At 53.2% G+C, this 27,139-nt stretch overlaps 2 protein-coding genes across 3 annotated transcripts in view; both read right to left on the reverse strand.

Annotated features, from left to right (window-relative positions):
- TRAP1 (TNF receptor associated protein 1) overlaps positions 1-3,490 on the reverse strand; it is a 51,526-nt gene extending 48,036 nt beyond the window's left edge. The window contains exon 1 of the mRNA XM_028117551.2: positions 3,379-3,490. Coding sequence (XP_027973352.2) covers positions 3,379-3,454 — 76 coding nt within the window. The 5' untranslated portion in view covers positions 3,455-3,490. The remainder of the gene's footprint in view (positions 1-3,378) is intronic.
- A 7,844-nt stretch (positions 3,491-11,334) lies between these two features.
- CREBBP (CREB binding lysine acetyltransferase) overlaps positions 11,335-27,139 on the reverse strand; it is a 122,686-nt gene continuing 106,881 nt past the window's right edge. For both annotated transcript variants that reach the window (XM_028117533.2, XM_028117532.2), the window contains exons 24-31: positions 23,809-23,959; positions 23,144-23,290; positions 22,382-22,495; positions 21,106-21,271; positions 20,720-20,887; positions 17,989-18,150; positions 17,558-17,839; positions 11,335-16,123 (exon numbers count right to left, since the gene is read on the reverse strand). In XM_028117533.2, the coding sequence (XP_027973334.1) occupies positions 14,003-16,123; positions 17,558-17,839; positions 17,989-18,150; positions 20,720-20,887; positions 21,106-21,271; positions 22,382-22,495; positions 23,144-23,290; positions 23,809-23,959 (3,311 nt within the window). In that variant the 3' untranslated portion in view covers positions 11,335-14,002. The remainder of the gene's footprint in view (positions 16,124-17,557; positions 17,840-17,988; positions 18,151-20,719; positions 20,888-21,105; positions 21,272-22,381; positions 22,496-23,143; positions 23,291-23,808; positions 23,960-27,139) is intronic.

The following is a 27,139-nucleotide window of genomic DNA, read 5'->3' on the forward strand; positions in this document are numbered from 1 at the left end:
ACAGAGCTCAGGCTGTGGTGTCAAGGCAGTTACACGGGCACGTGAAATGACCAACCCACCACCCTCCCCACCTTACAACACAATCATCTGCTTTGGGAAACCAAGCCTATTGCTGATTTTTCAGGCTCACTGTCTCTTCTTCGGGAGGTGGCTTTCTTATTTGTCACCGGCAAATCCATTACTTCTGCTACTTGTCAGAACTGGTGGAAAGGTTTGATGGCAGTTTACATTTTTACTATGAACATTACATTTTCCACATTACCCAGGTTCTAATAGCCCTACTCCTTATAATTACCTTCTACCAGTGGAAGGAATTACTCAATGGTTCTCAACCACCAGATTCACCAGGGACAACACTGTCTGTAATCAGTCACCCACCTGGTCCTGAGAGCATTCAGAAAATCGGGTGTGTGGACCTCACAGTGCCTGCAGCTGGGTTCCCCAAACACTGGCCCACGTCTGGCACTGTGACTATCCTGATATTACAGAAAATGGCCCACAAATTTACATCTAACAGAAGAGAAAGGACGTAATTTTCACCCTCCTTCACCCTCACTCCCATATATTCCCATTTCTTGTCAAACCCAATCATTCAGTAGTGCCTCCTACCCTGCAACTGGTGCTTTCAAGACTGGGCCCATAACCCTCTCTTCTATGAGAGCCAAACAAGCAATCATCCATATGTTTCTGCGCTCCCTGACTGGCCACACAGGCCTCCAATATGGCCCAGTACACTGCCTGGAAAACACATGCTCCCACTTAACGTATGACCCCAACGGCAGGGTCACGTCATCTTCGAAGTCCCAGAGAACATTCAAAATATTTTTATTATTTTTTAAAAAGTAATCTCTACACCCAACATGGGGCTCAAAGATCAACAGTTGCATGCCCTTCTGACTAAGCCAGCCAGGTGCCGCTCAAAATATATCTGCTGAATAAACTAAGTAACGAACAAAAATGAAAACTAAAAAGTCTAAAAGTTGAGACTGTTCCACACTTCACAGAGCAGGTGGGAAGGACTGGGATGGTGACAAAGTCAGACTCTCAGATGTGACGCCAAGCACATGCTAACATTTAGCAACACTTTCCCAACAACAGAGAAAAAAAAATACAGGTGAATTCTGAATTTTCTGTAGGGGTGATTTCACTTATTCTTTTCCCCCATTGTATAAGATATATATTTTCTAGGCTAAACTCACCCATCCCTCAGTCCCTCCAAACAACTGTACCTTCATGACTGCCCACACAGGTGGGTATCAAGGGCATCTGCAATACGTCACACTTCCAAGAACAGGTTCTCGATCTTAGATTCAAACAAAAGACTGCACAGAGCACTGTGACGGAAGTTCAGAGGGAGAGGACGCAGAATATTAAGGGAAAGAGTTAAAAAAAAAAAAAAGAGAGAAAAACTGGCTGGGCTGAAAACTGGTGTGTCTTCCTAGTGGAAGAGATACTGCATGGTACAAAGAATGAATTACAACACACGTGGCTGGAACATCTTAGAACATGAACAAAAAGAGAAAAAAACCTTAACCTCCACAGAAAGGTAAAAAAAAAAAGCTACAAAAGAAACAATGAAATTGATATGACTGCTCATCTGTAACACAGATGCTAGAAAACAGCAGAGCAATATCCTCATTCTTCAAAGGAAAATTATTTTGATCTGGAATACAATACCCAGGCAACCTACTATACAGGTATGGGAGCAAAATAAAATCTTTTAGCCATGGCAGGGCTTAGAAAATTCACAACCCAGAGATTTCTGCAAAACTAACACACGGGTATACTCTCATATGACAGGAAATAAATCCATTAAGAAAGGAAGACGGTGGGTACAAGCAAAAGTATAAAACTTACAGTTGTCTTATCGGTTAACACATGTTATTTAAAAATTATTGTTTAAAAAAAAGACACTACACGAAAATATAAAACTCAGGTAATAGAAAAAGTGTAGGATGGGGCGCGTGGGTGGCTCAGTAGGTTAAGCGTCTGCCTTCAGCTCAGGTCATGATCCCAGGCTGGGCTCTCTGCTCAGCGGGAAGCCTGCTTCTCCCTCTCCCTCTGCTGCTCCCCCTGCTTGTGCTCCCTCTCTCTCTGAGTCAAATAAATAAATAAAATCTTGAAAAAAAAAATACAGGAGACGTGAAAAAGAAATTCATAGAAGATACCTCAACGGCCATTAAACAAATGAAAACATTCTTTCTCACTACTATCCATGGAGGAAATGCCTTGATAGAGGTAGTCTCATTCCCTGCTAATGGGACTATAAACCGATAAAGCCTTCCTGGACAGCAATTTGACAGGCGGGGATACTCACCACTATACTAACGAGGAGGACCCTGGACAGCAATGTGGCAATGTCAGCTAACATTTCAAATATGCACAGACTCTGAACCATCAATTCTAAAACTCGGATTCTGAAATTCTAAAGAAATGCCGTACACGTGCCCAAAGATTTAAATATTCGCCCATTCTACGCAACAATGTAATGACAAAAACAAAAAACCCTGGAAAATTATGTCCAATAGGATTCGGCTAAGTAAATGACTATACGTCCACAATACAGGACACTATGCAACCACTGGAAAGCCACAGACCGGGGTTAGTGACACAAGATGTGTAAGCTTTGCAGAGAACGTTAAAAACAATTCAGGAGCAAACTGCATTTATGGGTTAGGACTTTTCACATAAAAACAGACATCTGTCCACATGTGTGTAACAATGTGTGCAGAGCCTGGAAGGAACACTAAGACGTTCACCCCTGGTTTCTTCCGAGGGGAGAGTAAGAAAGCAGTTATGGTTATTCTTTTTTTTTTTTTGCCCTAACATTTATTTGAGCACCTACCAATTTCAGGTCCTGGGAATACGGGGGTCAAGAACCCAGAGTCCAGGGGCTGCACGAGGGCAGAGGCGGTTCTGCCTGGTTCGCGGCTGTGTCCCGGGTGAAGTGGGCACTCAGTGTTGTGCCGAAGGATGCAGAGCAAGTGGCTTCTGCATCACCGCGGTATAACACAACTTGGGGGAGGGGAGCAATAAAATCGCCATGAAGGTGCTTAAGTGATCACCCAGGTGAAGTCCGTTCCCACTCGCCGTAACTGCCGTCGGATGCAGGAGCGAGGAGCCCTCGGCCCCTCCGCCTCAAACCGAGCCGGAGGTCTCGACGGGGAGAAGGCCCTGCAGGAGTGCCGCGGGCCGGGGCTCAACCCCGCTACCTGACGGCGGGTGGGGGAGGAAACCCGGGCAGTCCGGCGACACCCGGACGCTCAGCGCTCGCCGCGTGTGTGGCACATAAATCTCACAAAACCTCTGTGCCTCCCAAGGAGGAGGAAGCGGGCTCGGGACCTGACGGGGTCCGCCCACCCACCCGACCCCCCTCACCTCTCGGGGCAGCCGCCAGGGCCGGCGCCCGCAGGCTGCGACCCCACAGCAGCAACACCCGCAGCTCACGCGCCATGTCCGTCTTCCCCAGCACCCGTGCAGCACGCGCAGCGGAGGCGGGGCGGGGCGGGGCCTTCCTCGGGCGCGGCGCGGTGACGTCACGGTGAGCGCAGGGCTGCCCGGCCCACTGCCTGCGCCGGAGAGTGGGCGGGGGGCCTGTGTGGCGCGGGCACCGCTGGCCCGCGCGGAGACAGTCGCGCCTGAGGGCGTGCCCTCCGTGACCTTGTGTCGCGTTGTCAAAGGCGACGGACCGAGCGCGCTGTCCGCCAGCTGGGCCTCACTTCGCGCATCCCTAGAACGAGGCTGCCGTTCGCAGGCACCCGGAGGGTGTGAAAAGGCAGCGCCCAGGCGGAGGTTGTTGCCGTCCCCGTGCCATCGGCCCGACCGAGGCGGGCGGAGAAGGGGAAGGACGGACTTCAGGCCGGCCTGTGTCCACTCCTAAGCGCGAACGCAGGAGCCGCCCCCACCAGCAGGACTGGGCTTATTCCTTCCTTGTTTCCCGCCCTGCTGGAGGTGAGGCTGAGGTTGAGAACCACCACTCCTTTTCTTTTAATTAAAATAAATTTTTCTAAATTGAAGTATGGTTGACACACAAAGATTAGTTCCAGGTGTGGAATGTCGTGATTCAGCAGCGCCGCACCTTGTGCCGCGCCCACCCCCGGTGTAGCTGCTGTGGGTCATCCCGCAACCCTCGGCCAGTGACTGCAGTCGCTGTGCGGTGCAGCTCCTGCCCCAGTCAACGCCCTTTCTCGCCCAGTGCCACGCCACGCAACGTGCAGGTTCTCTGACGCCGCCTGAAGCGAGGCCCCGGCGGCCCCCGCCCGCAGATGATTCTGAGGCTCGCTGGAGACTCGCTGCCACAGAAAAAAAACCTGCAAAAACGGAGGTGCTTGAGATTTGACCAGAGCTGCAAAGTACAAAAGTCAGGAGAGGGTCCGCCTGGAGCCAGGACACAGTCGGGGCATTGGGAGGGGCACTTCTGGGGCTCTTCCAGGTGGAAGGTGTGAAGGATGAGCCCCACGTGCCAAGCTTTAGCAGTTGAGAAGAATGTCAAGGAGGTGGGCGGACTTGGCTGGAAGAGCAGTTCTCTGGTGTTGGAAGAAGACTCCAGCAACCTCCTCACTGGCCCCCAAGGCAGCTGGATCATACACTTAGCAGTCACCGTCCTCTAGTGCCTCCCCTCTAGTGCACACTTAGAATCGATTGCAAACCCCTTGGCCTCCAGGCCCTGCACAACCTGACACCTGCCTCCCCCCCCCCACCATGCTCCAGACACACAGAGCCTGTCCCAGGCCGAGCCGGTCCAGTGTGTCACTGCAGCTGCTCTGGGGGAACTGAGGGGGTCTCAGCCTCATGTTGCATTTGTTGTGCACCCAGGAAATCCTCCCTTTTGTAAGAGCCAACACAGTGGTCTATGGGGCAATAGATCTAGGCTGAGAAGCCCTTTTATTTCAGGAAGGGGAAGTGGTATTTGGCAAAGGGAAGAGCAAAACCTACACTTCACTTAAGGATGGGGGGGCATCTTGGGGCGCCCGGGTGGCTCAGTTGGTTAAGTGTCTGCCTTCGGCTCAGGTTGTGATCCCAGGGTCCTGGGATCCAGCCCGGCATCGGGCTCCTTGCTCAGCAGGGAGTCTGCTTCTATCCCTCGCCCCCACCCCCCGCTTGTGCTCTGTCAAATAAATAAATCTTAAAAAAAAAAAAGGATGGGGGCGTCTTGTGTCAACTATCCTTCAATAAAAGATAAGGGGCGCCTGTGTGGCTCAGTTGTTAAGGGTCTGCCTTCGGCTTAGGTCATGATCCCAGGGTCCTGGGATTGAGCCCCTCATCCGGCTGCCTGCTCTGCAGGAAGCCTGCTTCTCCCTCTCCCACTCCCACTCCCCCTGCTTGTGTTCTCTCTCTCTCTCTCTTCTCTCTCTCTCTCTCGCTGTGTCTGTGTCTGTCAAATAAATAAAATCTTTAAAAATAAATAAAAGATAAATAAAATTTAAATTAAAATTTTTAAAAAAATGACAGGCAGGATCCAGGCTCTGTGAAAGGCAAACACACCAGGTTTCAGACACACTTAACAGCACCTCCTGTCCTCTCAGCCTGTGGACTGACTTCAGACATCCTCAGATATTCGAGAAACCAGTCTCTGGTACCTCAGGGAACTGTGGCTTTTTAAGATGCTTAGGGATCCAAACCAAGTCTTGAGGGGGCCTGGGCAGATTTCAGCCCCTATGCATACAAGGAAAATGGAAGAAGAAAAAAAAATGATTAGATGAACATGTACAAGTTGAACTGATGGAGGCTGGCAGGGACTTACTTGGGGAGAGCAGAGAGAGAAGCAGAGGAGGAGAGGGCTCCTGGGTCTCCTGACCACCACTGTAGCCTCTACGAGGCTGCCCGCTCCTTCTCCAGAAATCACTGCCTTCCCCTGGAGTGAGCTCTAAAATAAATAAAACCTTTAAAAAATTATTATGATGGTAATCTTTATGTTATGTATATTGCCTTCTGGAAAGGAAAAACAAATATGTCTCCCTTTATCTTCCTTTCTTTGTTCGAGGCACCAACTTCTGGGTGAGTTTCTCCCCTCCTCGGGCAGCATCCTGGGAGTTCCCAGAGGAGGAAAAGCTCGTGGCTATAGGGTACTTTTTGGCCTGGAAAGGGCCCAGGGATGATGGGATTTTCTTCCAATTTCATAAACCCTTGAATAAGGCACCTTAATTTTTGAAGCTCAAAAAATAGGGGTATTGGGGCGTCTGGCTAGCTCAGTCAGTGGAGCATGTGACTATTTGATCTCGGGGTGTAGGTTTGAGCCCCATGTCGGGTGTAGAGATTACTTAAAAATAAAATATATTTTTTGAACAGTTGAGGGCAGGTATTGAGGAGAGACTAGGCAGTCCTGCAGATGCCAGGTGTTGTCTGAAAGCTAAGCTGTTACTGTAACTATGCTGTTACTGTTACTGTTGGTGTTCAGGCCTCAGGAACAAGGATGCCCCCCAACCCCTAGCACAAGGGGACCTGTACAGACCCCCTTTGGGACAACAGCAGCTGCAGTTTGGAGGCTGTGACCACAGCTTCAAGGGCACTAATTCTTCTGGGCTTTCAGAGGTGCCAAAACGTTCAAATTAGGAGAAGCATCTAATGGCCTGGTGGTGCCAGCTCAGGGTTTTGGGTGATTCTTAAAGTCCTTTTCATCCTTTGCAGGACTTCCATGTCAACTCAGGACGGGTCAGAACTCAGAGACTGAGTATTTGCTGATTCACTTGACACCCATCCCAGTATGCTGAATTCAGACCCCTGCCCATGGCAACACTAGGTCTGGCGGCAACCCAGGCCCTGACCCCTCCTTGCACACATGCTAATGGTGGGGCATGGCCAGAAGCAAGACCTATGGCCCTCTGTGGAGGCAGGTGCAGCCACTTGGGACCTGGTCTGGAACTTACTAGAACACTTCTCATTTCAGTGGGTGGGTGAGTGACTCTGAAGCTTTTTCTCCAAATGTGGGTGACTCTGAAGCTTTTTCTCCAAATGACTCCTTCTGCTTTGTCAGTGTCTTATTTTTTTTTTTTTTAAGATTTTATTGTTTGAGAGCGAGAGAGCACAAGCAAGGGGAGGGGCAGAGGGAGCGAGAGAGAAGCGGACTCCCCGCTGAGCAGGGCTAAATCCCAGGACCCTGATATCATGAACTGAGCCAAAGGCAGACACTTAACCGAGCCACCCAGGTACCCCTGTCGGTGTCCACTTTTTATTCCACCATCAAGGACACTGGAAATGTCCCAGATTGAATCCACAGACCCCCAAACTTTCAGGAGAGTGGACCCAAGGCCTTTGTCCCTTTTCATGCTTTGTGGCATTGGCATTTTGTCCAGGCCCTTCTAGGGGCTTCCTGGCCGTGCACTCACTGGGCTGCCCTTGGCAATCCCCTGCACCTGGTCTGTGCCCCCTGCAGGAGGAGCAGGGTGGGCCATTCTGCTGGGCTTCCAGCCTCCCTGCCCAGCACAATAAATGGAACAGAGCTGAGTCCACACAACCACAACGAATCACTGGCAAGGTCTTTTCTGAGCAAGTCCGGCTCAGGGAAAGGCAGGGTGGAGGAGGCAGCCACCTCCCCTGCTGCATTTATCCCCAGAAACTTCCACTGGGGGATACCACTTGGCGAACTAGCCTTGAGGGCATGTTTTGAAAGATGCCTTCTGTCCTGCCAAAGCATTCAGGACATTTCTCCCCCAGCTTGTGGATGAGGTCATTATAGGCATTGGAATAAAAACATGTCCACCCAACTCAGAATCTACGGTGTCTATGGCTTGCGAGAAGGAAGACAAGTAAAAATGAGTTTGGTGTGAGAGACTCTCCTGTGTAGAGAAGCAATTCCATGCCGTGTATGGCTGGGAGCATGTGTGCATCTGGGCTCAGGCTTTGCACCTGTAATTCCTATAAGCCACCATTGTTACCCCGACACTTGTAGGGAGCAGAGAGGCCATCTGGGGAGGCTTCGCCAGCTGACAGCCCCTTTCCCTGCTCAGCATGGCTGCCTGGTAGCCGCAGGGCCCTCTCAACAGCTGTTCCGTGTCAGTGAGGTCCTGCCTCCCTTAAGGACTGGGTCTTTGCCTGGGTGCCAAGGGCCCCCACCCCAGCCAGAGCCCAGTCCAGGTGGCATCCTGAGCAGCACCTGGCATCAGGCCCCAGCAGGTGGGCGGCTTCCATGGAGCTCCCCTCCCCAAGACTGCATCTCTTCAGGTATGAAGATGGTCCCCTCCGTCAGGATTCTCTGGTCCGATGCGGTATCGGAGGACAGGGTGGGACTGCAAGCCATCCGGTATGCTCCCTGAAGGGGCCAATGCCCCCAGGCACAGGTCAGAGGGGGCCGTGGTCTCAGTGTCAGGCAGGTGTCTTCCGAATGGGGGGGTGCCACGCGTGTGGTTCAGGAAACAGGGAGGACAGGCCTGACCCCAGCACCTGCTCCAGGAGCAGGGCACTCCTCCTACTTCTTTGGAAAAGAAGTTTGTTTTGCTCACAATCTGCATTTTCACAAATGCACTTCACAGGACATCGTCCCGTACCTCTTGGTCCCCCGGGTTCTGCCCTAGCTCCCGTCCCGTCCAGGAGACCTCAGTGGCCAGTGCTCCTGCCATGTACTTATTCAGGGATTTGAGGACAAAAGGGGACAGAGGGTACCAGCTCAGAACAAAAGCTGTGAAGGAGACAAAGAACTGCTTGACCAAACCCCCTCTCCCTGCACCCACATTTATCGTGAACATTAAGACTAAGGCAGTTTCAGGGCGCCTGACTGGCTCTGTCAGTGGAAACTGCAATTCTTGGGGGTTGTGGGTTCGAGCCCCATGTTGGGTGTTGAGATTACTTAAAAAAAAATCTTTACGGAAAAAAAACAGACTAAGGCAATTTCAAAGTCTAGATGGTTGTTCTTGGTCCCCTATGTCCTTGCTACTCCAAGTAGGTCCAGGCCTCACCTGGGAGCTCTTTCGAAACCTAAAAGCTCAGTCTGCCCACTCCCTGGCCCAGACCTACTAAATCGGGGTGTTAGCAAGATCTCAGGTACGCCGTCTGCGCGTCAGAGCTGGGGGAGTGCTGCCCTGAGCACGGGGCAGGGTCAGGGAGGATGAGTGCTCCCCAGCACTGTGCTCTTGCTGGCCCTGACAAAGAGAGACATCTCCTCGTTCCCAGCACAAACTGGAGTCGGTGCTCCGGCTTCGAGCCCTGGCACCACCTTGTACCTTCCTCCAGTGACTGATTGTGTCTCTCGGTGGAGTTCTCCAAGGGCAGAGATCCGTGCCTAGGATCTGCTCGGTAAATGCTTGCTGAGTAAGCAAACTCAGTGCTTGGACAAGACCTGCGTATTTTCCTGTCAACTAGAAGCAGCAGTGTGCACCCCTCCAACTGCCTGTTGGGAGAGAAGAGGGCCTTGGCTCGGGGCCCACTCATGTCTCTCCTGCCATTTCTCACACTTGCAGACCTCTCCCCACAAAAGAACCCCCTTTCCTCACTCAGGAAACCGGAGACCAGAATGCCAGTGTCTAGAGGCTTGGAAATAGCGAGAACTGGCTTCCCTGGAAGCTTGGAGGGTCCTCTGTGCTTCTGGCTGCAGAGGTCCAGCCCTCACAGGGGACACTCATTCTGGCTGCTGAACACCAGGCAACTCTGGTTGCCTCCCGCGCAGAGCCTTGGCCTCCCTCGAGTCAGCTGCCTCTTTCTCTGCACCTCCCAGCTTCAGTCTTGTCCCCAAGACTCTCCCTCCCTGACCGCCCAGCCTCCAGATGCTCAACTTGTGGCAGCACGTGAAACAACCCTCCCTCTTCTGAGGCTCCCAAACCTGTGCCAGACGTGAAGGGGTCCTGGGTGGGGTCAGAGACACAGGAAGGTTCCTGGTGCAGGGAGCCCCGGCACACCATGCCTCACCATCCTTCCAAGGATGTCCTCTCTGGACATTTTCCTGACAGTCCACCCTCACCTGGAACATTCTCTAAACATCACTACTGGCTTTGAGGATCTTCAAGTCTAAACTTTGTTGATATGCCTATATAGGACCACTTTAAACATCCATTTCTAAGAGGCTTCCTTGGGGTCCCGGGACCAGAGCATAAAGCCCATTTCAGTAACAGCCCTCTCCAGGGGCTGAACCGGTGGGCACCACACTCAGGCAGGCCAAGTCCCACTTAGTCCTGTGTAAGGTCCTGTCTGCGACGCTTGAGGGGTTAGAGGTATTGTAATGCACCCCCCTTTCCTCAAGGTATCCCCAAAGTGAGTTCAAGGTGAGCCTGCGGAGCTAGTAGGGGAGGAAAGCTCCTTTCGGGCCCAGTGGTGAAGAGCATGGCTCTGGCTGAGCGGCCCACACCTGCCCCTGCCCACCACCCGTGAACTCGGGCAGGTCCCCACACTGTCCTACCTCGCAGCCAGGACGGAGGAGTTAGTGGGGTCTTCCAACACTTGTTACCAAGTCTCACCGAGGAAGGCAGGCGGGGTTGAGAGAGCTCACTCCCCACCAAGGCCCTGGCTCCTGGTGGCCGCCCCCCTGACGTGCCCACTCGCCATCCCTTCACCAGGACGCCGCACGCCCCCACTTCCCGTGTGCTTGCCTCCCGCTCGCTCTCAACACCCCCGATTGTCTGAATCAGCCCAAGGTGTTCAGTCAGCACCTGTGGATTCTCCGCTGGGTGCCGTAGTCTGACACAGGTGCCACCGTCCACACAGCCTGGCAAATCCTCGGGAGGAAGGCGTGCGAGGATCGAAGGCACCATCTGCCTTCTCATCGCCTCACCATCACCAAAGTTCCTGTCTCGTCCTCCAGCCTGGGGGCTGCATTCGCTTACGTTTCAAAACCGACCCATTTCCCTACTCCTGATTTTGCACAATGATATCATACCCAAGTGATGCAGTAGCACGAACATGAGACATCCCGGGAAGGTGCAATCTGGTTTCTCCAGCCCCCATCCCTACGTGCTCCTGCACCCCTACTTGCTAAGGTGGCCTGGCTGGAGCACCGACTTCCCAGCACAGTCCTTGGGTGACATGTGTCCCGAAGGTGCGATGGCGACCAATCTGTACTCAGCTCCTTCATGAAAAGACTTTCCTTTTTCAGAGCAGCTTACTCTCCTGTGCAGTGCTAGAAGCACGTTTCGGCTTAAACGGAATCTTCGGTTCCATTTCGTAGCAGTAAAAAAAAAAAAAAAAAAAAAGGGAGAAAGTTATGTCTTCAGTCTGCGATCTTATAAGCCGAAGACACTCCACCTCGTTTTCCAGAGATTGCATCCTACTCGTTTTCAACATGCTAAATTCTCAGGAACATCATCAAACACACGTACTAGGCACACTCAACCGAGACCCTTTGATCTCACGAAGACTAGCTGCTAAGCGAATTCTAAGGGTCGTTAGCCAACTGGGACCATCTTTGAATCCAAGCAGTTTTACCAGCTTTTATTATAAACACCAGCACATTTCAAGTTTCCTCTTTTTGATCACAAATATAGGACTTTTTTCTTCTCCTCTTAAGTATACAGCATGAGACACAGCGCCGGGGTTTTCCAGCTGTCTTACAGAAATCTCCTTACGCCAAGTGCGGGGTTAGCATCCACCGACCACACCCTCGGCCGCATCCCTTGGCGGATTACACGGGACATGGACTCCAAAAAGATGAGATCTGTACACAGAGTTTCGGATCCCAGGACAACCTGAAAAAGAGGCCCCCCACTGGCCCCATTAAAAGGCTGCGCTGCACAATGTGTAACATGGGCCTGGAGCCGCTCCTCCAGGGCTCCAGATGGCTCAACCCCTTCGGTCTGAACAGGGGCTCAAGGTTTAACATCAGTGGAGAGGGTGATTCGGAAGAGGGTCCCAGATTCAAGAAGTAAGCAGAGCAAGGATGGCTAGATAGCCACTGGAGGGCCATGGCCCTGCTTTCCCTTTTGGGGATGTGGTGGAGGTGGCAGTTGGTTGGCAATGCTAGATGGTCTTATTATCTGGCATAATCTACGTTAAAACTCAAGATTTAAAGCTCTGTGCTAGAATTAATTTTTTTCAAAGTTTCCTCAAGTTTAGATTCCCAAATCAAGTATTTTGAAATGATCTCTGTGAATACAGGGCCCAAAGGGAAGCTATTTGGGCCATGAATTCTAAATTTGCCACCACAACCGCCCCCGCCCAGGTTGGGGGACCAGGGACACAAGAGGCAGGACTCAAGTCCCTTGTGCTTGGTGGGGAAGGGATGTTGCAGTCTAGAGGGCACACATCCATGCTCCCCGGAGGCATTCCTCCGCTCCGACGTGATGTTTACAGCATCCAGGGACTTGAGTGTCACCCTCTTGGTAAGGGCACCTGACTGTGGACCTGGGGGGGGCAGGCGGGGTGGTGGTGGGTGGTGTGTGTGGGACCATGTGGCCAAGTGCCCGTCCCTCAAAGCTGGAGGGCTCTTTCACCACAGTGCTGCCCTCACAGGCCCTGTTTCTAGAGGGTGGAGAGCAAAGGCCAGAGCACTTAGCTGCCCAGCCCAGCATTGGAGGTCACAGCAGGACATGCTGCGTGTAGCATCCTCCCGTACAGAGCACAGGATTTAGGGGGAAGCAGGAACCACCTCCAGTCCCTGGAGCAGATTTTGCACCAATTCTGGGATTTACATATAGGAAAGGGGAGGGTAGGTACTGTTGACAACAACCGCAGGAACCATCCCTACTCTGGTTTCTTGAGGCTTAAGGGAGGACAGGAGACAAAGTGCTGCTTCTGACCCACCTGAAGCCCTAACTCGGTGGGTGAAGTTCCCCGTGGAGCACTGAATATATGAGACCATCAATGAGCTTGGCCACCTCGCTTCCTGGAAAGGGAACCACCCAAGGCCTTGGCTGAGCCTGCCTGCCACCCACATGGCCACCAGGACCGTGGTCCCTGCCTCTCCTCTGTGAGCAATCCACCAGAATCATGTCTTACAAAGAACAGACTCCAAAAATATATATAAATAAATAAAAACCTTAAACATTCTTACAGGGATCTTAAAGAACAGAATACATGTTAAAAACTTCAGTAATTTATATCAATTTTAAGCGGTACTTTATATACAATGGGGGAAAAACACATGCATAGTCCAAATACAATGTTGAAAACAGCATTTTCATAACAAAAAACCCCGAACACTAAGTGTTAATACCATGTACATGAATTCAAGAAGGACCACCCTTTTTGTCTGTTGCACACAGTTTATTTAACAATATGATATAAGAAATGAGTTGGTACTTTACCATTCTATACAGTGATTGAATCTTCTTGAATTTTCTTATTTATAGTAATTATAGCGCTTGCATGATTTACACTAGAATTGCTTTTCCTCATTTCAAGTTTCACATAGAAGAAAGAAAAGAATGCTTCTTCTCTATTAACATTAGCATGGTCTAAGAGAGTGATCATCCCTATTTTTTGTCTAAAACCAGTTTTATCAGAGAAACAAAGCAACAATTTCTACATCTGCAAGACAAAAGTTTGGCTTAGGCCAGTATGTATAGATAGATGTGTGTGTGGGTGTGTACGTGTGTGCACGCAGGAGCCAATTCCTATCGTCCAGGGGTAATACTTGGAGAACGCCCACAGAGTTCACTATAGAAAAAAATCTTCCCGCAACGTCAGAAAGTTATCGGGATACATTATAAGCTTGCATTATTTCAAGAATCAGTTTCTGAATATTATTTTTCTTCTCACTTTTAAACATAAATGTTTAAAGTCTTGAAAATACAAATAAAAAATATGAATATAATGAACTTGTTTTTCCCGTTAAAAAAAGGCATGAGTCACCAGTAATGACGACAAAAAGAATCCAAACAAAACCCCCCTCCCCCCAAAACAAAAAAACAAAAACAAAAAACAAAAACAAAAGGAAAGAGAGAGAGAGACCAGATATTTAAATCAACTGGTTTTTAACAAAAAAATATATTCTTTGTATTGTTTCTTTAAACAGCAATCTACCCTTCCATGGCTTGGAAGTAGCAGTTCCGTCTAGGAATAAAAAGAGCCTAGATGCCTGGATTTCAGTACAAAAGGTCCAAGAACATGAAAGGGGGGAAAAAAAGGCGATGCTCTCACAATGCTACAAACCCTCCACAAACTTTTCTAGGGTATCTCCTGTGGTGTCGCCGACCAGGGACAGCTCACTGGACAACGCACTCCTGTTGGGGGTGTTCAGCTGCGGGAGCATTGCACTCTGTTCGGGGTTCCCCAAGTGTCCCTGATCTATGGAGCTGGCCATGGTGACTGCGAGTCCTGGGTGGGGGGAACCAGTCTGGGGCGAGACGTGGTGTGGAGAAGGCTGGGGCTGTATCCGTGGCGACGGGCTGGAATGTGGAGGCTGGGACTGGGGCCGCGGAGACTGGACAGGGGCCGGAGACCGCACCTGGCTACTGAGGGACGTGGCCATCTGCTGGCCGGGGAGGTGCGAGGCCTGCGGCTGTCCTGAGAGCATGTGCTGCTGGGGGCTCATGGGGTTCGGCTGGCCCGGGGAGCCAATCTGCTGCTTCATCTGCTGCTGCTGCAGAATCCGCTGCTGCAGGGCCTGCTGGATGTTGGGGGTGCTGTCTGCGCCCAGCCCTGGCTGCCCCATCTGGCCGAGCTGTCCCATCTGAGCCGCCATCTGGCCCATGGAGCCGCCCTGGATGGGGAGGTGCTGCTGCATCCGCTGCTGCTGCATGGCTGGGGGGTAGCCTCCGGGTCCCTGGGGCTGCTGGAACTGGCCGTGCCCGGCCATGCCCCCGGCCATGCCTGCACTGCCCTGCTGCTGCTGCTGCTGCTGGAGCAGCTGCCGGCGGAGCATCTCCCGGTACTGCGGGTTCATGCTCGCCATGCCGGGGCTGTGGCCCGGGTTCATGATGTTCAGGGCCTGGCCCTGGGGGTTCAGGCCTCCCATCGCCTGCTGCTGCGGAGGCACGCCGGGCCGGGGCCCGCCGGCTTGCATGGCGTTCAGGTTCTGCAGGCCGGGCTGCTGGTGCAGGCCGGGCTGGGCCTGGAGGCCGGGCTGGGGCTGCAGGCCGGGCTGGGGCTGCAGGCCAGGCTGACTGGCCACATACTTGGCTGTGCGCTGCTTGATGAAGGCCGCCATCAGCTGCGGGTTGGACTTGAGGATGTTCAGCACCTGCTGCTGCTGCTGTGGGGAGCTGGGTGACTTCAGGGTCCGCAGCAGGTCCTGCAGGGCGCCGGGCGAGATGCTCCGGGGTGGCTGCACGCCGGACATCCGCGGGCCGGCCACGGCTGGCTGGGCCTGCATGGACAGCACAGGCCGGGGCATGCCTGGCATCGGCTGCTGTTGGGGGAGAGGCGCCTGCTGCCACTGCCCAGGTGGCAGGTTGGGCATGACAGGCCCACTGACCTGGCTGGGCCGGGGCACGTTCAGGCCCACGGGGGCCATCTGGCTCACTGGGGTAACCATGCCTGTGCGCCCCGGGGGCATGCCATTGTTGATGTTCACCCGGTACAGGTGCTGCTGCTGCTGGGCCTCCCGCTCAATCTGCCGGGCCGCTTCCACCGCAGCTGGTGGGGGCTGTGCGGGGGGCGGCGGGGCTGGCACCTGGTTGGCGGGCTTCCCGGTGGACACCGTCGTAGGGGGCTGAGTCCGGGCCACACTGGGAAAGCCAGCTGGTGACATGCTCACGGGTGAGGGCTGGGGTTGGGCCGGGGGCTGCGGTGTCTGGGGCGTGCTGGGCTGCTGTGTGGGGGTCCCGGGCGGAGCTGAGGTAGGGGAAGGCAGACTCTGCTGAGGCACATTGCGGGTGTTCATGGTGGCCATCCGCCGGCGCATGAGCTGAGCCTGCTGCAGGCGGTGCTGGATCTGCTGCTGGCGGAGCTTGTGTTTGATGTTGAGGCAGAAGGGCACCGGGCATTTGTTTTCTTGGCAGTGTTTGGCGTGGTAGCAACAGAGGGCGATGAGCTGCTTGCACACTGGGCAGCCCCCATTGGTCTTGCGCTTGCAGCCCTTGGTGTGCTGCACCACCCGCTTCATCTTCTGGCAGGATGGCAGCGAGCAGTTGGCGTTGCGGCACTGGCAGGCGTGCACCAGGGACTGGATGCAGCGCTGGATGCTCAGGCGCCGCGACTCCTGGGGGCTCTTGGACTGTGGCTCGCCCTGGCTACTGCCCTCGTCGTCCAGGCCCAGCCCCCACTTCACCATCTTGTGGGCGTGGCTCTTGGTGTTGTAGCAGTTGATGCAAAGGTCGTAGTCCTGCAGATAAGCACAGGGCATGCGCCGCGGTCAGCACGAGGCCCCACGGGACCAGATGTCTGCCCGTGTCTACCCCGGCAGCCTCACAACCCCCCCACCAATGGTCTCAGAGGCTCCTGGGTGCGTTGGCTCACATCTGGTCCCCTTTCCTTCCTTCCTTGGCCCTTGGGGAAGGGCACCCACACCACTGAGGCCCTGCTCCCATACCTGGCCTGGGAAGCCTGGCAGTTCCTCCCGAGCTCACCCAAGTGCTACGCACCTGGGTTTCTAGAAACCAGCCCCCACTCCCTGGGGCTGCTGCTGGGTGCCCTGGTGTGCCCTCCGAGCTCTGCAGGGTGGCCCAGAGAGCCTGCGGGACTGAGAGGCCTTCACCATAAGACAGGCCTTGGGCTCAAACCCCAGCGACAAAACGCACGCTCACAGGTTTCTTAAAAGTTGCTTTTATCTGCAGACAGAGAGACTACCAAATGCCAGGTCTGGAGAAGGAAACCGTATGACCGAGACACACCCTTTTTCCAAAAGGACATGAAGATCCCAACAATGGGCAGTGACCAGAGAACAGAAGGAGGCAGGAAAAACTGGGAAATGAAGACAAAGGCATTACAGAGGATCCATCCGCCCCCTCTGCCCAAGATCACAGAGCTGCTCCTACGGGCATGTGATTCTGGGAACCGTTTGGAATGCAGACGCTGGCAAGGCGAGGGTGGGGTGGGGGGACAGAGGGACCCATCTGAGGAAGGGACGGACCACACCCCTTCACACAGCGTGTGCAACCACGGGTCCCCCAGGACAGCGCCTTCTCAGCAGCTCAACCCGTGCAAGGCTACATACAACTGGAGGTATGAACAGGGGAAACCAGTCAGAATCCCGGCGGGGCCGAAGCATAGCCGGTGCCTCTTTTGGCTCCTACTCTGGCACCAGAGGGCCCATGGATGTTCCTGACACACGGCTGGTGTTAGCAAACAAGGAATAAAATAAAAGTGCTCTGTAATCACGTCTTCCTGAAAAAATCAGCACAAACACTGCCTCCCCTAGGAGGCCTGCCCACTCCTCTGCCTCCTGGGGAGACCAGCCCCTCCTGCCAGGGGCCAAGTGTAGCCCGGACACACACTAACACCCTCTGTTATGCTCAGCAGGGTTGGGACCATACATGCTCCATGAAGGGAGAAAGGCTCCTTCCTTCCTACCCTGAACATCTGCTGTTGAGCCTGGAGCGGGCACAGAGCACGGATTCTCTTCTTTGTGAACAAGGAAACACCAACCTCATGACCAACAACTCCCAGAGAGGACCAGGGGGTAGATGAGCCTTTTTCATTTGGTCATTTGGTGCCCCTAGAAAATGCCGACTATCTCACCGTTCAATCTGAAATGCTGACCACGCCGACGGTGGCGAGGGCAGGGGAGTGACCGGGGAGGGAGGGAAGTGGGGCCTACCTCGCACACGGTGCAGTGCCAGCGCGTCTCCACATGGTGCTTGCACTCGTTGCAGGTATAGACGAAGCGGTCCTGGCCCTGGGTGTGCAGCTCCACCAGCATGCACAGTGTGGACCACTTGGACCGGCGCAAGGAAGAGAACTCCCAGTGCTTATCTCTGGCAAGTGTGAGGAAGGCGTCCCGCCCATCCATGAGGTCACAGCTGAGCAGGGGGTCGGGGTCAACGATGGGGGGCAGCGTGTTGATGACAGGCCCAGCATGCAGGTGGATCACAAAGAAGACCTGCAGGAGAGGATAGCATTAGCCTCCATGGAGAGCGAGGTAACTTGGCCTTCCAGTGCCCAGGGCCCTCTCCACAAGGCCCATGGGCCCCGGCTTCTCAGCAATCCCTCTCCTTGATCCCACAGACCAGGAGGGGCCCCGGTCTCTACCTCTTTGTGCTTCTCCATCGTGGCGTAGAGCTTCTGGGACAAGTCATTGGACACATTGGGCATGCTGGGCTTCTTCTTGTTGGCTCGACTGATGCTGCTTTTATTCTTGTTGGTTTTCTTGTTGTTCTTCTTCTTGGCATTCTTGCTGTCGCCCTGGCTGCCCTGAAACAACACGCGAAGCTGCTGCTCGAGCCCAGCCTCCCCTCCTCCGTGCCTGGCACTTGGCTGGGGCACCCAGCCCCCACGGCCAGGGAGATGGGTGCCCCAGGAGGCTCCACGGCTGCCTTCGGAAGGCGTCATGGAGGCAGAGGTGAGGAGGACAGGAGCAGGGCCAGGGGTGCAGTGGTGACACAGGGGCCACACTGGCCACATGGCAGTGGTGACACTGGGGGAGAATACACCCAGGATGGACTCTAACAAGGCAGGGGGTCCAAGCTATTTTTCCTTGCTCCATACCACTCCATGCCATGTGCCAGATGCTCCGTTGCACACGGTTCCAAACATCCACTGTGCACGAGACGGGGGAACAGTGCCAGGAGAAGGTGCCGTGTGGGCCTGAAACCCCCACCCTGAGCTCTCCAGTGAGCTGAGGTGTGAGGAGTCCTGCCCCCCAGGTCTGGAAAGAACTCAGGCCCTCCGTCATTTAGGCCCCAGGTCTGGTCCAAAGAACTTTGTTCTCAAGAAGAGGAGAGAGAAGGACAGATACTCTGGGTGCCGAGAGGCACTGACAACTCCTGTCTGGGGCCTGGGGCAGAAGAGGGCCCCGGTGAAGAGCAGCGCGCTGGCGCGGGCTGCACAACTGCCAGGCAGCCGCAGGGGGACCGTGCAGTACAGGGAGCTCCGCTCACCGCTCGAGTTTTCAGTAAGCCTTGAAACCGTTCTAAAAACTAAGCTTTCAAAAAGTTATAAAAGAAATAGATTCACTGCACAAAGTTCAGAAAATATAGCCAAATTAAAAAAAAAATTTTTTTTTGGCCACCCTGAGCAGCAGCATTCCAATTTTTCTTCTTGGAATTGTACCTATGCGTGGCTCCCGCGGGTGGTTCTCCCCCTGGAGCTGGGGTCACACACGTGACACTGAGCCTATCCCTTCCCCACCTCCCCCAGGGAAGGACACTGCCAATGGTAAAGCAGCAGTCTGGCCCACATGCCGTCCACAACTGAGGCCACTGCCCGCCATGGGATCCTGGGTTGTCCACAGGGTGGGGCCTGCCCGCTGCCTCTGTGGACTGGATACCACGGGGAAGTCCCCGACACTGCAAAAGCTGGTAATGAGCCGCCACCAGGCCAGAGATAAGCAGGTCCTCCTCGGACAGGACACCAAGCTGGAGCCTGTGTCCTGCCTCAGAGGCCGCAGACCCTCTTCTCCCTGCTGTGACCCCCCCCTGCCCTGGAGCCCCAGATGCATGTTCTGACTCAGGCCACCTCTCATCCAAGGTGCAGGCAGTGGCGGACACGGAGAGGGACCTGGGCTCACAGCTCAGCTCTGCACTCTCTCGTGCCAGAACTCCCTGGTTTCTACTCAAATTCGGCCCACCCAAACAGGATCTCTGGTGGCCTCCCAAAGACCCCAGAGGAGTGGTTTCTTGAGCCCTAAAACCCCTGACATTCGGGAGTATTGTTATCTTTGGTCGGATGACAGATCCTGCCTCCAGGGATGCCCCAGCAAAAGGACCCCCGCAGCAGACCCTAGTTCTGAGGGCCCGTCTTGCACAGCCCCTTGGCATTAACAGGCATCTCAGCAGCCAGTTCCTGAAGGACTTCTTTCCCAAACATGCTTCCCTAGCCTCCTCCTTTGAGTAGAGGCGGCAGCACTGACTCAGATGCTCGGGCCCCAGACCCAGCAGGCAGCTCCGATCCAGGATTTCCCTCACACACCACAACAGTCCGCGCCATGTTCTGGGGCTGCTACTCTCAAAACACATCATACACTCCCCGCTGCTTCTAAAGCTATGAACCTAACGGAAACCCCCATCCTCTCTTTCTTGGACATCCCAAACACATACACACTTGCTCCCAACGTGAGCCCTCACACATCTCCTCCTCCCACCGGCAGCTCCCCACCGTGTGGGTTCCTTCTCAGCAGGTCAGCCTCTGCCACCTCCCCACCTATTGGCTGGGTGCCGACCCAGCCAATCTCGGTGCTCCCTTTCCTTACAGCTCCTACCGCTGCGTTTGGATGCATTGTTTTCCCCACTAAAACGCGCACCCTGGGAGGGCAGGGATGGAGTCTTCTACAGTTCACCACTGCACTGCTGAGCACAGAGCCCATGTGAGGCGGGATTTGGTAAGCAGGTGAGTGCCCGAAGGCAACACCAGATGGAGGGCTGTCTGATGGGGTGGGCTGGCTCATGACGAAGTGAAAGGGAGAGGCCTGACGCCCGAGGTTCTCCTTCTCAGGAAAGGTCTGTAGTCAGTGGCCTGGCTGCTGACTGCGAGCACAGGGCTCTGTCTGCTCTGGGATGCTGGGCAGGATGTCCCCCACTCTCGTCTTTCTAAGCCTCCACCCCGCCTGCCCTGTTCACAGATGCTAGACCCAGCACCTCCCATCTGCCTTCTCCCAGGTGACCTCGTGTCTCCAGCACCGTGTCTCAGCTCGCCCTTCGAGCTCCAGCCCTGACCTGCGGTGGCTGGTGACAAGGGGCAGGCACGTGTAAAAGCAAACCCACCGACAAAGAAGGCGTGCGTCCACTGTCCTTGGCGCGAGGCCGGGCCCGCCACATTTCCTTACCTCTGTTGTCTCGCTAGCTGCCGTGCTCTCCTCCTTCTTCCTCTCCTCTTCTTCTTGCTCCAACTCCTTAATGCTCTCTTCCAGCACATTAGGCCAGAAATCACCCTCAAAATAGGGCAGCTCCTTGGCGCTGGTGAGCCTGTCTTCAGTTGCTTGTTTGAAAATGTCCTGGGGAGTGAAGGAAGCACAGCAAACAGGGAAGTCAGTGGCGCTCCGGGGAGGGGCCCAGGGGCTGTGCCGCTGGGTGAGGATGGGGCACGGCAACTACATGTAAAGTGCTTCTATGCCTTTTCTCTACGCTCTCCTTCTTTTTGCTTTCTACTCCTCATAGGTGAACAGAGCTTTGACATGCATGAGCCGCCAGGCCCTGCTTCAGCCCCAGGTACCTTGTAGTCGTGAATGATCCGCTCCGCAAACGCCTTGTCCAGCATCTTCTTGTACCACTCCTGTAGGCGCTTTGGTTTGGGGATTTTCTGATCAGGGGGGTGGCAATGGAAGATATAGTCGTCTCCTTCACTCGGGGGGCAGGCCCAGATGTGTCCTGTTACATACCTGCAGGACACACAGACAAATTCAGACCACAGTACTAAGTGAAAGCCTCCCTGCCTTCAAGGAGTAACAGCTGAGGAGCAGGAACCAAAGCAAGGACAGAAATAACTAGAAAAGAGAAAACAAAGAAATTTCCATGATGCTTGCAGCCAAATATAACAGGCTCAGAGAAGTTCCAAACCAGTGTGGGGGAGGGGGGAGAGGGGTGCATGGGTGGGCGAGGCCAAATCTCTGCATGCGAGAGCACACCTGGAAATCAGCCCTCAGACACTCCTTCTCAGGGTGTGCATGCCGGGCAGGGGTCAAGGCTTCCAGGGAATCCTGTCGGCATGGAACAGAGCCCAGAAGACGTGGCTCTGAGGCACGGGGAACGGCTTATGCCCAGGGATGTGCTCCATTTCCTAACTATCTCTTCCTGTGCAATGGAGAGGAGCTGACTATCTCTAAAGGGCCAAAGTCAAAATAATCTGTCACTCTGTTAGACACCTGTCAGTCAAATACTTCTAACTTTTTCAAATTTGGGAAGGGATGCGACAGATCTAGAATGCCGAAACAGAGAAAAGCAGATGCAAAAGACCAGTATCCTGTAGGATCCCACTCATATGAAAGGTCCAGAAAACGCAAATTTATATATAGAGAAAGCAGATCAATGGTTGCTGGGCGCAGCGGTAGAACAAGGATAAACAACAAATGGGTGTGGCGGTCCCACTACTGGGGGGAGGACAACGCTTGGAAATGGATTGACAGCCAGGCCGCGCCGCTCAGTGAAGTTACTAAAAATCACTGGAGTGTACACTTGACATAGGCAGATTTTATGATACATAAAATATTCCTCAAAAACGTTAAAAAGAAAAAAAAGGAGACTAGAATAGGAAAAAGAGTGAGAAAAGCACAGAAGACAGGGAAAGCATGTGCGCTGTGCTGGGGAGCCCAGATCTGCGTGGCCCAAGGAAGTGCCCGGGAGGGGGGCTAGGGAGAACTCTGAATCAATCTGAGGACGTTAGAATAGAAACACATACGGCTTTAAAAAATACTCTGGTTATTTCGCAAAACACACAGTGAAAATTAAAAATAAAATTTTTATTAGTTCTGAATAATCTGAATTAAACTCACCCCAATTTCTTCACATATTCTAAATATCCAATAAGGATCTCATGGTAAACAGCTGTCCGGAGGCATCGGGGCCGGAAGAAATGAATACTGTCCAGATAAGATATGTACACACGCCTGGGGGGTGGGTGGGAAGAAATTAACTGGTATCCCCCAAACTTGAAACCAAACACCAACATCCAAAAGAGGCTCCAGAAATAAATTCTGTTTTCATAGCATTTACACTGGCCGTGCAGATAAGACGTAAGGAAACTCCTATCACCAAGGGCCACTGCCCATGAATAAACAATTCCATCCCTGGGGCAAGAGCGATGGATCGCCCACGACGGAGAGCCATGGGAAGGCCAGGGCAAACTAACACAAAGCCTCTTCCAATTCCCTCTCACCTGGATTCTTGACTGAATGTGAAATAACTCTTGGCAGAGGTACTTGGTTTTTACAACACGTGGGCCCATGGAGTGATCCCCACCCCCCTCTCTGTAGGTTTACCTGCCCCAGGTAAGACAGGGACAACAGCAAGACCAGGACTGGAACCCACGAGTACTCACTACACAAAACACACTTTAAACAGTCATCAAAACCCTTCATTTCTCACTGGCTTAGTGGAAAACTCAACTAACTAGTTTGGTTTGTTAGGCGTGGCTTATCTGATTTAAACCCAGGTCTGGAGCACACAGGTTCTCCAACAAGACACTTAGGTTCTCAGTCTGCTGCGACATCGCGGGCCCACTGATATGTACCCAAGAGGGGGAGGAGAAGGACTACCTTGTATTTGGAGGGGGGCAATCAGAGCCATATTCTTGCACGTGCATCCCAAAGAAGCACACATCCACTCCGTCAATTTCCTCAAAAGCAAAGAGCGCTTTGGTTCGATACGGGAAAGATTCTGACATTTCCCCAGAATCCACAAACCTGAAATTAAAGTCAGAGCCTGAGGTGTGCATACATCATTGTTTTACAAGGCACTTTATAAATGGGATCTGCTGCTCTAAGCCCGTGCAGTGCAGAGGAGCTGAAGGTCTGCTCGCCTTTGCTGACTGCTGGCCCAGAGCTCTGCCTACCAGCCCGGCCTTGGGCAGCTCGGGGCTGTGACCCTATTCTTCGTGACATAGTCTTGCTCAGCCAGGAATTTTATCTCCCCTTATGAATATGGAATACTGAGAAAAGAGTTGACTGTACGACACACGCTGAAAAACCTTTAAATTATACAAACTCTAAGCTTATTTTTTTTTTTAGCACTCTCTACACCCAATGTAGGGCTCGAATTCATAACCCCAAGATCAAGAGTCACATGTGCTACTGACTGAGCCAGCAAGGCGCCCTGAATTATACAAACTCTAAAGCTGTGCCAGAAAGCAGGGCTTTGGTTAACCAGGTACAGGATCCCTCAAAGAGCGCTTTACAAAACAGCACAACGTGTGCACACAAACCGTGACTTCATCCCGGGCTTGACCTCCACAGTCTTGTCTGAGCTGGCCACCACACGGACAAAGACCTCCCCGGCTTCAGGATGATTCTGTCGCCGCAAAAACTTGTTGACTCGGTCTTCCAAGTGGTTGCCCAATCGTGTGGTCTGTAGTCCTGCAAAGTCCAGAGCAAACAGGTGAGGGGGCTTCGGATGGGCTATGGAGAAGGTGGCTGAGGCCATAGGACCCACCCTTAAGAGTGGCCTGATTTTTTCTTTTTAAAGACTTTATTTATTTGAGACAGAGAGAGAGCACACACAAGCAGGGGGAACAGAGAAAGGGAGAAGCAGACTCCCCACTGAGCAGGGAGCCCGATGTGGGGCTCGATCCCAGGACTCCAGGGTCATGACCTGAGCTGAAGGCAAACGCTGAGCCACACCGGTGCCCCTAGTGCAGTCTGATTGATTTTCTAAGGATTAATGTTTTCCAAATCCAGAAGGGACCTAGTCTGTCCTACAAGGTAAGCATGTAAGGAAAAGGTGGACTCTGTAATCTCAGGTGCTCCACACACTGACAAATGCTGTCATTTAAACGCCCACACATTTCCACCTTTTTTTAGCTGCAAGGGCAGAAGAGCCATGAAGGCTGACCGAAGGCTGTGGGGTAAAGGGGAAGGAGCAGACACAGGGGCCATGCTGAGCCCATCTCCTGCCTCCCCTGCCCTGGCCAGGATGAGGCCGTGATCTGGCCCCGGGCGCCCCCACGTGGCTGCTCGGTGTCAGAGCTGTGCCCGAAGCCAGAATCCACAGTGTTTGAGAAACTCTGCTTTTCCTGGAGGGCAGGGCTGCTCTCCCCTTTCTGCCCAGCTCAGAGGAGTCCAGAATGCAGCCTTGCCGAGTTCATCCCAGGCAGGAGCTCACACAGCATCAGAACCCAGTTCAGCCCTGAACCCCCTCCACACCTTCCCTCTCCTGGGGATGCCCCAGGTGTGGCCACTGTGACAGGACTTTTCCAGCAAGCTACCCCCAGATAAAACACTGGTCACAGCCTAAAAATTCTTCGCAGGAGGGGAAAAAACTAGAAGGAAAAGCTGCAGAAAGTTAACAATGGTTATTTACAGGTATGGGATTTGAAAGACATTTTCTTCTTTATATTTACTGATTTTTAACTATTTACTACATGGATGAGAAATCTTTTTAAAAAGCTATTTGGGATTTCCTAAGATTCCTTACTGAAGCCAAGAAGTATCTAGAAAATTTAGACTGACTTTCTAAATTCCATTTTTCTACAATTAATATAACAATGGTGGAGCTTTTTTGGTATCTAAGTTATACCTGCATACAAGTGATTTAAAAAGAAAACACGACACGAAGATGAAATAAAAACCCCACAGAAAAATAAAAACTTGAAAAGCTACAAAACTGAGGGGAAAAGTGGATTTCACACCTGGACGAAGGCATGCCCTCCACACAGCCATGGACGCTCTGCTGAGCGCCGTGGCTGCGACAGCCTCCCCGAGAAACAGAGTCGGGTGCAGAGGGGCCTGGGAGCCAGCACATCTACCCCAGCAGCCCCTAGAGGAGACCCTCCCATTCTCACCCCCGTGGGCCCCCTCATGCCACTGCTGAGCAAGTCTGGCTCTCCTCACTCCCCTTCCCTTTTCAACACAGGACCCTACATACTGTGGTTTTCAAATAGCAAACGGGAGAGTAAACCTTTAAAATTGTCTTTACTTTTTTCTTCAGATAACCTGAACTACCTGTACTAAAAAAAAAAAGCTTTAAACAAGACCATATATGACAATCTTGTTACAGGCACGAAACCGAGCGCTGTGAAGGTGCTGAGGACCCCCCAGAAGAGCAGCTGCTCCTGTGGCAAAGAGGAAGGGCTTGTGCGGAGGCGACCCCGCAGAACAATTTCGGGGAGAATCACGCCCCTTGTGTCCGACACACACAGCTCTGCCTCACTCTCACGTCCCAGAGCTCCTCCTCACGCTGCGGGGGCCGTCCTTACACATGCCTTCACGCACACACACGTTGTGGGACACGCGCGCACAAGTGCAATCACGGAGTCTGGAAACGAACACTCTAGATTGCAGTCCCCCTTCCTCTCCCAGTGATCAAATCCTTCGGCCTTCTGCTCTCCGACATCAGGGCTGTCCCATCTCCAGGGAGGCTTCTCACAACCCAACACAGGGACTGACTCGGAGGCACCTCTGGTGGTTCTCCTTCTCCCTCCACCCGGCTGGGCTGGGCACAGTGCAGGCTGTCGGGGGGGAGGGTGGAGCGAGTGGGGGACGGTCAGTTGTTGACTGTGCTTCACCCACTCATCAGCAGTACGGGGTTGGTGCCAATGCAAATGAAGCAGCCCGTCCTTTGGGGCCTACAGACCCTCGCAAAGGCTGTGCCCATATGTCCACACCAAATGACGCCGGGTAGCCAGACTTTGAAGGTTCTCTTCTGTCAATGAGTGTTGTCCATCTTTAACCCTAAAGGCTCTCGTCACAGGCCCGCTCTTGGGTTCTTCTGCCCCCATCCGCTACCAGCTGCAACTGCTCTTCGACCTGGGCCCAGCTCTCCTGGCAATTGTGTTCTGGGCACGAGGCTCTGGCCCAAGAAAGTGTTTCTAGCTTGCTGACTGCTTTAGTGATCTCACCCTGAATGGACCCTCTAAAGCAGGGGTTCTCACTGGAAGCAACTCTGCTCTCCTAGGGGAACATCTGCCAATGTTCGGAGACATTTCTGAAGGTGACCACTCAGGGGGGGGGGGGTTCATGTTACTAGCACTTAGCGGGTAGCAGCCAGAGATGCTCTTAAATATCCTACAAAGCGCAGGACAGCCCCCAAAACAGAGAATTATCTGGGCCTGAATGTCCATGGTGGCTCAGGTTGAGAAACCCTGATCTGAAGAGAAGTATTACAATGGTTTGTGAGTTCATCCGTATTTCAAAAGATTTTACAAGAGTGAGCTTAAGTTATAGGGTAACTGTGGATTTTGGTAACAACAGTCTAACCCTGAATTAGCAATGACTTGGAGGCCCACAGAGTGGCTTCTTCCTTGCTTGCTCCCCCTCTTCTCCTCCCCCTGGTGTGGGATCTCTCTCTCCATCCCATCTCGCTCCTACTCCCTGATCCTCAGATGGCCTGGCTCCTGCTGGGGACACCCTGCCCTGCTGGGGAGGGTGACAGCTGCAGGGAGCGCTAGACAAGCAAGCTGTAAAGTCTCCACCGCAGGTGGCATTCTCACTCAGGGTCACTGAACTCCGCAAAGGCCAGCTCAGGGACACCATGCTGTGGAAGGTGGCCCCTAGCCCTCGAGAACCAAGTTGACGAAAATCTCATATTGTACACTTTTG

The sequence above is a fragment of the Eumetopias jubatus genome, unplaced genomic scaffold, assembly GCF_037043125.1.
Source record: "Eumetopias jubatus isolate StellerSeaLion01/CBP00866 unplaced genomic scaffold, mEumJub1_p1.0 scaffold_12, whole genome shotgun sequence".
Taxonomy (NCBI): domain Eukaryota; kingdom Metazoa; phylum Chordata; class Mammalia; order Carnivora; family Otariidae; genus Eumetopias; species Eumetopias jubatus.